This window comes from Zingiber officinale, chromosome 1A (genome assembly GCF_018446385.1).
Source record: "Zingiber officinale cultivar Zhangliang chromosome 1A, Zo_v1.1, whole genome shotgun sequence".
NCBI lineage: Eukaryota > Viridiplantae > Streptophyta > Magnoliopsida > Zingiberales > Zingiberaceae > Zingiber > Zingiber officinale.
The window spans coordinates 38,024,487-38,034,261 of NC_055987.1; the positions used below are offsets into that span (position 1 = coordinate 38,024,487).

Below are 9,775 nucleotides of genomic sequence, written 5' to 3' on the forward strand. Positions count from 1 at the left end.
ATGGCACACAAATTCTTCAATTGCACCGGCAATTTTATATGTAGCAAGAAAATAAACACATCTGAACCAACGGACGACGATGCGTACCCGCCCAAAAAAATAAAGTCATCTCAGTAAGTGTCACATCGTACCTGTTATTGTTTGAGACCGACCGATCATGCCACAGATTATGCACACACGCAGTCACAAAGTAGAAGGCTAAGGAAGATCGCCGCAGAGCTAACCATCAGACATGATGAAACAGAATAATGTCATTTGATTAATTCAATCAATATCTATTTTAAAAAAATACATCTACTATTCCAGAATTGCGTGTGCATCGTTTCAACGAGGAAAAAATAACATTTAATTGATATGATTGGCATTGAGGAGAGTATTACAAAAACAAATAATGACCATATTTTAGCAAAGACGCTGCCTAACACATCTAAGCCAGTTACAAAACTGTAAAATAAGCATGTGTAAAGCAATATGGGTTACAAGGTAAAGTAAACAATAATAAGAAAAGAATGAAGCCCACGGGGGATGATTAGTGTTAAAATCCATCATGTCATGCCTTTGATGGACCACAGATTTACTAACCCTGCATCTTGAAAAGCAGCTTGGACATCATGGATGGCAAATATTAACACAGCTGCATAAACTATGATAATGTTTCCACGCATAAACTAGTAAAGAGTTCTACTCAGCAGAGTAATCACACTAGTAAACTCCCAAACTATCATTTCTAAGGTCACTCACTACAGAGTTCACTGTTTTTTAAAAAAAAATTAAGTACCAAACATGTGGGAGACTAGTTGATTACTGAAAGATGACTACAGCCTGCAGAGTCACCAGAAAGGTAGCTCAGGCGATAAAAGCATCTTCTTCTAGCTGCAAGGACAAAGAAGTATAAAGAGTCAATGCATTTTAAATTAACAGGTCCATCCAACCAAAAAATAGAAGGAAAATAGGAGATGAAACTAGAGAGAAGTTGGTGAGATGAGACTGATTGGTCCATTGCCCAATCAAATTTACAAATACCCATAATAGTCTTAGAATTCTTTCAAGCGCTAATCTTTACAAATTACAAACAAAATTTGCATATTCGATGGTCATAATAATTTAATGAAATATCAAGAGGCAAAAATAAATAGGAAAAGAAAATGCAGAAACACTAATAATTCAAAGGAGGAAAAAGAAAAGGAAGCAAGTTCAAGAGATAAAAGAAAAGAAAGGAAGATAATAAAAATTGGATCACCCTAATTTACCTTAAAGGAAACAAAAGATCAAAGGAGATTCAAATGACTAAATTACTTCTGAAATTAGGGAGTTCATCCATTCTTGGTGCATCCACTAAGCCACCACCTCCCTTCTGATGGCGACGTGTTCTTCATCGAGCAGAAAACTGTGGCTGCTGGTCAGGCAGTCCAACTTCCACCTCCTCCCTTCCTATTTCTTCGACTAAGTGTTACCTGATCTATGTATGACCATATGTTTGTTATCACCATAGAGAAGAGTACTCATCATCCTGACCTTGTGCTCGCTGTAGTGCAGAGATCTTGTGCTTATCTCTGCCCACACCAACCGTCTCTGTTGTGCCGCACCACAGTGCCTCCTACACAGTGCCATTGATCTTGTAGCATAGCTTGACTTCACTACACTGCTGCCAATCTCAGTGCAGAGCCTCCACCTCTCACCGCAGCCTCTCTGTTGCCACATCACAGTCTCATCCACGAAGCATCTCACTGCACAGATGGGGACCTTGCTGCACTGTGTTCGAGGCAAAGAAGATATTTTGTGATCTCTTCCATAGAATCCCTTAAGAACTTGGGATGGGAGAAAAAGGATTCTACAGGAACCAATCTAACTTCCTCCTTCCTCCGAGTTTTCAATGTGGGTAAATGGAGGAAGGAATCCATTTCCACCTTAAAAATTGTGCTCGTCCATGGAAATGAATTCTTCCTCCAGGATAAACAAGGCATAAAGGTCTGTTTACTTGGACGGAAAGTTAAGGAGGGGAGACAGAAATATAAAATTACATATGAGACTTATGATTTTATGCATCTTTGGTGTCACTTCCTCCTCCCCTCGTATCTTCATCCAAGTAACCCTAACAAATACATCCAAGTGTCCATCAAATACAAGTACAATATTAAAGTGGAAGGAGGCAGCAAATAGCAGTACAGTTGAACAACCGTACAATGCTTATGCAGATCATATAAAAAAAATTAACCATCTATTTAAGCTATTCATAACATTATACTAATTCTTGAAAATTTGATAAGTCACTAACATTGATAATCAAGTGAACGTAATCTCTCAAACAGACCTTCAATGGAAAGCAGAAAAGTTCACACCAAATATAATCTGACCTTAAAAGTAGATTTAGATAACCATCCCAAAATCCAATTTTAATTCATATTCTAACCAGAACATTTTATAGAGAAAAATATTTTATCCAGACACCCAAGTTGATTTGCAGTTACTCCAGGATCCCAATTACTAAAGTAGAGCATTAGTAATTACAGGCCTTTCTGTTATTTATTTCTTAAATAAAAAAAACTACTGCTGTTATCCACTATCTTAAATCCTATTTCTTAGTTGTGTTTTTAATAATTGTTAATTTTATTAGTAGTTGGTTCTTATGTTGTCATCACATTCGTTATTTGATGTTAATCAACAATAGATTTTTTATCATTGAAAGGATAGAAATTTAATATCCAATTATTAGGGTATTTGCGATGTGTTTGGTAAATAAACAACTAATTCCTAAAATAACCAATCAAACATTAACCTATTCTCTAAATAATTTATCCCCCAAAATAATAATTAAAGTTATTTAACTCTCTACATGACAAAGTCAAAAATAGATCTTACAGCCAATAAAAAATTTAAACTTTCAAATTTAAATTTTTGTAATTTAAACCACATCAGATCCTACAATGAGAAAATTCTAAGGGAATTGTCAGAATTTCAATTAGGGTATCATTTACAATAAGAATTAGGGTATCATTTACAATAAGAAGAAGAAAACTAACACCATCTTGGACTTGGACTTCAAGGAGCATAATCTCTTTTTAGACTAATTATGAGGCAAGAATATAGTGTGTGCATGTCCGTATTGTGTCAACATTGTAAATTCAGAGGCTTGATGTCTTCCAGTAAGTTAGTCTATGCACTAATTTGAAAATAAACTAACTTTTAATGAAATTGATAAGTTAAATAGTCATTCATTAAAATTAAATTTTTTCACAATATGCCTAGATAAAGTAGTCAATCAAAGCTTCAAAAGTAATAGTTATAAGATAATCATATTCACGAATGTCCCTAGTATAAAATCTCAGTGTAAATTTGTTTTTTAAACATCCATATGTGTCTCACATACCAGTTCAGTTGAAACCTCAATTGGATGTCAAATATTTATAAAAAAGGACAAACCTCAGAATCATGAATAACTATAAATGAATAGATACTAATGAAAGTATCCAAAAAATAGTCAATAGTCAAATGAATGTCTTATATTCTTATTTCTTGATTTTTTTTTGGTTTGATTTCTTCATTTAGCAAGGAGAATGATGTGATAAAAATAAAAAATAAATTTGAAGATATAATTAAGAAAGTTTAATTTTTATGTGTTCTAAAATTTGTTTAAAATAATTTGACTACGTTACAGAAAATTAGGTAATTTCAATATTTATTTTCGAGAATAAGTTATTTAGAGAATATATCCTAATTACATTATTTATTTTAGAAATTAACTATTTTTTAACTAACTTTGGAAGGCTAATTCTATTTCCAAGATGAAGTCATAATAGAGCCTTTAAAAGGGATCCTAATTCATTTATTTAGGAAACTTTCAGTTTAACAATATTTCCTCAATTTAATAGTATCCTTCAGTAATAAATTTCAAATGAACAAAACAACCAGAATGAAATAAGAATGCAAGACATTCATTTGACAATGAATAAAACTATTAAGATTTCCATTTATATGTGTCATTTTGTAAGTATTCATAACCCTAAAGCAAGTTGGCCAAGAGAGTTTACTTTCTTGTCTACTAGTCACAATTGAATTTTCATTGACTAGATATGAGAGAAACATGTCAAAGCAAATAAAGAAATTGCACCAAATTATTATTATTATAAAATGTTAAGTTAATATGATAAATTGTACTTGAGGCAACCAAAAAGAAAGAAAAGATCAATAAAATCACAATTTAATTTTCAATGATGAGAAGGATAAATGAAGATGTATATTCCTCATTAATTTGGAGCATCTAAAACAATATGCTCCTTGAAGGTTAAAATGTAGCCGAGGAAAAAACCCTCCCCACACTAGCCAACTATAGCGTCCCGATTTACCTCCTCACATATGGTCGTGGGGCCGACCGTGTGGGACTGCTGGGGTGGTGGATTCCACCTTTTGCTACCATTGAAGGTTAAAATGTAGGTGTTATTATTATTATTATTATTATTATTATTATTATTATTATTATATACTAGGTATCCATATCTTATAACCCGACTAATCCTGAGGTAGACGGTGCGACCCCACATTTCGCCACCAAGTAAATCTAGAAAGCGTGGTGGCCCCTGACGTGACTCCCCAACTTAGATCAATCGTCATAGGTGTATCTTGCGTGAGAATTGAACCATGATTGCTTGAGAAATGCACCCTACCTCTTACCACCACACCAAGCTCTGGGGTCATAGGCGCTATTACTATTGTTCTTTATTTGAAAAAAAGGTCCAATTGAAGATAATGAGACCACACTTAAGAGTTCAGTTTTCTTCAGTAGAAGAGAATGATGCAGTTAATTTTTTAGAAAAATAATTTTTTTAAAAAATCAAGAAATTTTAATTTTTATGAATTACAAGATTAATTCATATCAAACTAGGGATGATTATTTTGGGAATAAGTTATCTAGATAATAGGTCCAGGTTTGAATAATTATTCTAGGAAGTAATTATTTATTAAGTTTGTACTGTTAAATATATTTCCAAATTTGGCCATAATTGGGCCTTTAACTATGAAATGGGAGATATATTTAAGAGCACTTATATGGCTAGTTGAAAAGAACTGCTAAATCTAATGATATTTTAATTTTTATGAATTACAAGATTAATTCATATCAAACTAGGGATGATTATTTTGGGAATAAGTTATCTAGATAATAGGTCCAGGTTTGAATAATTATTCTAGGAAGTAATTATTTATTAAGTTTGTACTGTTAAATATATTTCCAAATTTGGCCATAATTGGGCCTTTAACTATGAAATGGGAGATATATTTAAGAGCACTTATATGGCTAGTTGAAAAGAACTGCTAAATCTAATGACCATTCCAGGGAAATGATTACATTCTTATTATTCATTAAAAATTCAGGAAAAGATATAACTTGAAAATATTGATGACTTCCAGTAATTAAGTGCCAATAAGCAACACCAAAGGATAAGCAACTCAAACAACTTACCTACTCTTTTGCATATGAGGTGCTTGTAAAATGCTCACAATAGCTATTACTAGCATCAACAAATAGATGGGAAGAGGAAGGATGCTTACTTCTTCAGTCAAGTGAATGAGCCAGACCCTTATAAGTATTCCCAAATTGAAGTATCTGGGACCAGCAATCAAGGCAGCATCTAATAAAATATCTATTGTGCTGAGAAAGTTGCAAAGAGGTTGGATTATTAAGGTGACTGCTACCGCCTTTTTGAATGTTCAACTTCCCGTGACCTGCTGCGAGGCCTAGATGATCTTGCTTTAGTCCAATCATCATCACGCTCTGGTCCACGATCCCTGTGCCTATAATGGTCGCCATGTCTGTCTCTATCATCCCGATGCCGATCACCTTCTCGATCACCTTCTCGTACTCTTTCCCTATCTCTTTCTCTCTCCTTCTCCCTATCTCTGTCCCTTTCTCGCTCTCTATCCCTCTCCCTACTCATCTCCTTTTCTCTCTCTGAATCTCTTTCCTTCCCATCCCGGTGTCTTCTGTCTGGCCAATCTTGTCCAGAACCCATTTCATTCTCCTTTTCATTTCTTCTTTCAGGACCACCATATCGATCTCTTTCAGCCATCCAATCCTTTCCGTGGCTTGCTTCTCCGTACTGCTGATCAGAAGCAGCATCATCCCCATAGCTTGATTGATCTTCACCTCCCCAACCACCCATGTTGGGATTAGACCACATTCCGACACCTCCAGGAGCCAACCCCCGTCCAAAGAAAGCTGGATTGACATGAGGAGCCACGACAGGAGGAAATGGAGGCATCATTCCAGGAAAAGGAGCACCAGCTGCCCCTGCAGGGAATCCTCCAAAACCAGCAGCCATTCTCCCCATTGCCACTCCATAACCCATTGGATCAAATCCCTGACCAAGCATAGAACCAGGATGTAAAGCTTGTGGTGGTGGTGGAACCATGCCGCCATTTCCCATGATACCTCTTCCACCCATTGGACCCATCCTGTTTCTCATGTTATTCATTGGCCCGCGGTTTCCCATTCCACCACCTCTTCCCCAATTTCCGCCGCCGCCGCCACCTCCGCCGCCACGTCCAAAATTGTTACCAACTGGAGGCCCACCACCTCCTCTACCCTTCTGAGGAGGTGCCGGTGGTTGAGATGTGCTTGTCACCTGTTGATTCTTGTTCATTTGGCTCTCACCCATTCTTCTAACAGAGAATGGTGAAGCCAGGGCAACAACACAAGGCCTTCCATTGAAAATATGCCCGTTCATACCTTCCTTGCAAGCAGTTGCAGCAATTGGATCGTAGAAATCAACCTGACAGTATCCCTTTGATTTTCCGCTTGCCCTCTCGTCATAGAATCTAACTTCTTTCACCTGCCCATATTTGCAGAGCTCAGCCTCAAGCTCTGCGTCAGTGGTCCACCAATGGAGATCCCCAACAAAAAGAGTAGTCCCACCAGCTCCGCCACTTCCACCCGCGTCCCCTCCATTAGCATTGACAACAGGCACAACATTGCCTACACCACCTCCTTGCCTCTGAAAACCCTCGTTCCCAAAGCCACCTCCTTGCCTCTGGAAACTCTCAATTTGGAAGCTATCGTTGTCATTAACACTCTGGATCTGTTGAAATCCACCAGCAGGATGGCCGATATCAGGCCTACCAGTCGGCACAGGCGGTTGTGGAGGAGGGGCCGCTGCCAGTCTTGGTGCAACCATGGACTCGTCGACTCCCGTGAAACCCTGCTCCTGGAAAGCTCCAGATCTAACAACAGCACGCTCGATCTTTGCCTCTCCAGCAATACCCGGGATCTGGATCTTCTCTGAAGTCTCTACCACCAGCTGCTGCTGCTGCTGCTGCACAATCCGAGGCATCAGCGGTGACACTGGCGGTGGGAGGGGTTCGCTTCCCTTCTCTTCCCCGGACCTCCTCACGTTATCTCCCCCGTGGAAGGTCTGATGAAACCCCTCCCCAACGTTGACATCGCTATAAAGGTCATCGTAGTCTTCGTCCTCCCCGTACAACTGGTCCTCGTCCTGAACGGCAGATATCGCCTCGTTCCGGTAGAATCCTCCGCTGCCGTGATCCATCGAGGAAATGGGATCTCCGGCGAACCCAAAGCGGCCAAGCGGCAACAAAACCCTAAGCTTAGGTGGGTTATCCGAGAACGGAGAAGAAGATTCAAGATAAGTATGCACTCGATCAAATCAAATCAAATCAACGAAAAAAGAGAGCGCTTCTGGTTAACTGTCGGAATATTTCAACTAAAATGTTCCACAATCTACTCCATCCCTAATGGGCGTCAATAACTGCGTTGAGATTCGTACGATCCGTGATAGAACAGATAGTTGTACGAACTCCGGCGCAAATTGTGTAAGAATTAGGGATGATAATTTCATCCGAATTCGATGAATAATTCGACATTTAACCCGAATAAATAAAGGAGGATATGGAAAAAAATTTTATATCTGATTAAAATAAATAGATATTCAGATATGGATATAGAGATGAATATGCTAAAATCCTACCCATACCCTATCGGTACCCTCAGCGGATGTAATAAAATCTTACTTATACCCTATCCAGTACTATAAATATATATACAAATTTGATATACTGAGCGACGCTTTGTGTGTGACCGTGAACGACACGCAAACGTGACGTTGCCAGATTTCACTAAAAAATATCATTTATTCTCTCTCCCCTTCCGCATTCTATTCAAAACTGATACGTGAGAAATTTCCCAAATTAAAGTCTCCCTCACCGCTCTCTCTCTCCCGTCATCTCTGTCGTCCGTCAGACCTTGCGCTCCCGTCGGGAAAGTTTCATCGGCGTCTTCAATCTCACAGCTGATGTGAGAGCATACCACCTCTCTCTATTCCCAATGGTAATTCGTTTCATTTTAATTTGTTATTCCCCACCGTTATATATATATATATATATATATATATATATATATATATATATTAGAATGATTAATGCTATAACGTGCAGGGACGACGCTGACTACAAACACCTGCAGGCTACAGCCACATTTGCGCATTAGCTGCTACACATTGCAGCAGATACAAACGTGAAGCAGCCACTTGGTAAGTCATTTTTTTGTAGCTACATTTTCTAGCAGATATTACCCCTACAAATATTTAAGCTCATGTATATCAACTTGATAAAAAATTATTTGAAATTATTTTTTACTGATGTAGTGTCTTTTCTTCGATCACTTCTAAACGTTGCAGCAACTACTTCACAGCAAATTGTCCTTGTAACAGCTACAACTTGTAGCAGCTAACTTGGAATGGTAGTCGTAGAATGAAGGAAGGATTTATGCTACTGTTAGAGTGTATACTAAAAGCCTAGCTTTTGTATAAACATTTATTTAGAAATAAAGAATCACAGTGGTCAATATCTACATTTATTTGTTAAATGTAATTTGTTCAATTAATTTATATAGTAGACAACATGGTGTGTAGTGTCACACTCAGAAGATCATGTTGTCGGTTCTTTATAAATTATAAATAGTTGCTCACGACTAAGATGGAAAGAAACAAACCATCGGAATAGTCGTAGTGTAATTAAGTATTAGTTTATCTTGATTAATAAATTACACTAGTACACTTAGAGTGTATTGAGTAGGACCATTTAGGTAAGTTCTTTTTGTACTGACTTAATAAAAGAACTAGACCTTAGTTATTATGGAAGTGTGTGCTCTTAATCCTAATATAATAAGAAGCACATATATTTAATAATTATTTCTTTGACTTATCAAAGGGTGAGGTTTAGCTCGATAAATCAATATGCCCGATAAGTTGGGAAATGATATTATTTATAGTGTGTGTTGTTGATTATAGAAGAAATCTGTATCCTAGTTATCTAGGTTGAGAATGCCCCCAAGAGGAGCTCATAAGGATTGTCATGTTAAACCCTGCAGGTGAACTTAGTCTAACATAACAATGAAGTTGAGTGGTACTCCTCTTGGAGCTAGATATTAATTAAGTGAGTTGTCAGTAACTTACTTAATTAGTGGGCATTCGTTATCTTAAACACACACTACAACAAAAATATTAAAAGACAACGGTTAAAAACCGTTGTCGTAGGCTCTTTAAAACCGTTGTAATTGGCAGTGTTGTTAAATGTGCGGTAAAAGACAACGGTTTAAAACCGTTGTCTTTGATCACATTAGACAACAATCATGCAATGGATTTAAAGCATTGTCTTTTAATACCAATGACAACAGTTCTGCAACATATAAAACCGTTGTAATTGCCAGTTTTGCAATAATTTTGATCGCATATATGCTTTTGACAACAAATACACTGTTGTCTTTCTT

The 9,775-nt window shown here is 37.2% G+C and overlaps 1 protein-coding gene across 4 annotated transcripts; it reads right to left on the reverse strand.

Annotated features, from left to right (window-relative positions):
- Window positions 1-614: 614 nt before the first annotated feature.
- Window positions 615-7,678, reverse strand: LOC122023374 (cleavage and polyadenylation specificity factor subunit 6-like). Of its 4 annotated transcripts, none has more exons than XM_042581466.1 (3): window positions 5,545-7,678; window positions 1,297-2,092; window positions 615-873 (listed from the first exon to the last, which is right to left on the reverse strand). In XM_042581466.1, the coding sequence occupies exon 1, from the start codon at window positions 7,536-7,538 to the stop codon at window positions 5,685-5,687; it is 1,854 nt and encodes a 617-aa protein (XP_042437400.1). In that variant the 5' UTR covers window positions 7,539-7,678; the 3' UTR covers window positions 615-873; window positions 1,297-2,092; window positions 5,545-5,684. The 4 variants fall into 4 exon arrangements, with proteins under 4 accessions (XP_042437400.1, XP_042437392.1, XP_042437386.1 ...); XM_042581458.1 differs by having other exon boundaries at window positions 1,251-2,092; XM_042581452.1 differs by lacking the exon at window positions 1,297-2,092.
- Window positions 7,679-9,775: the final 2,097 nt, after the last annotated feature.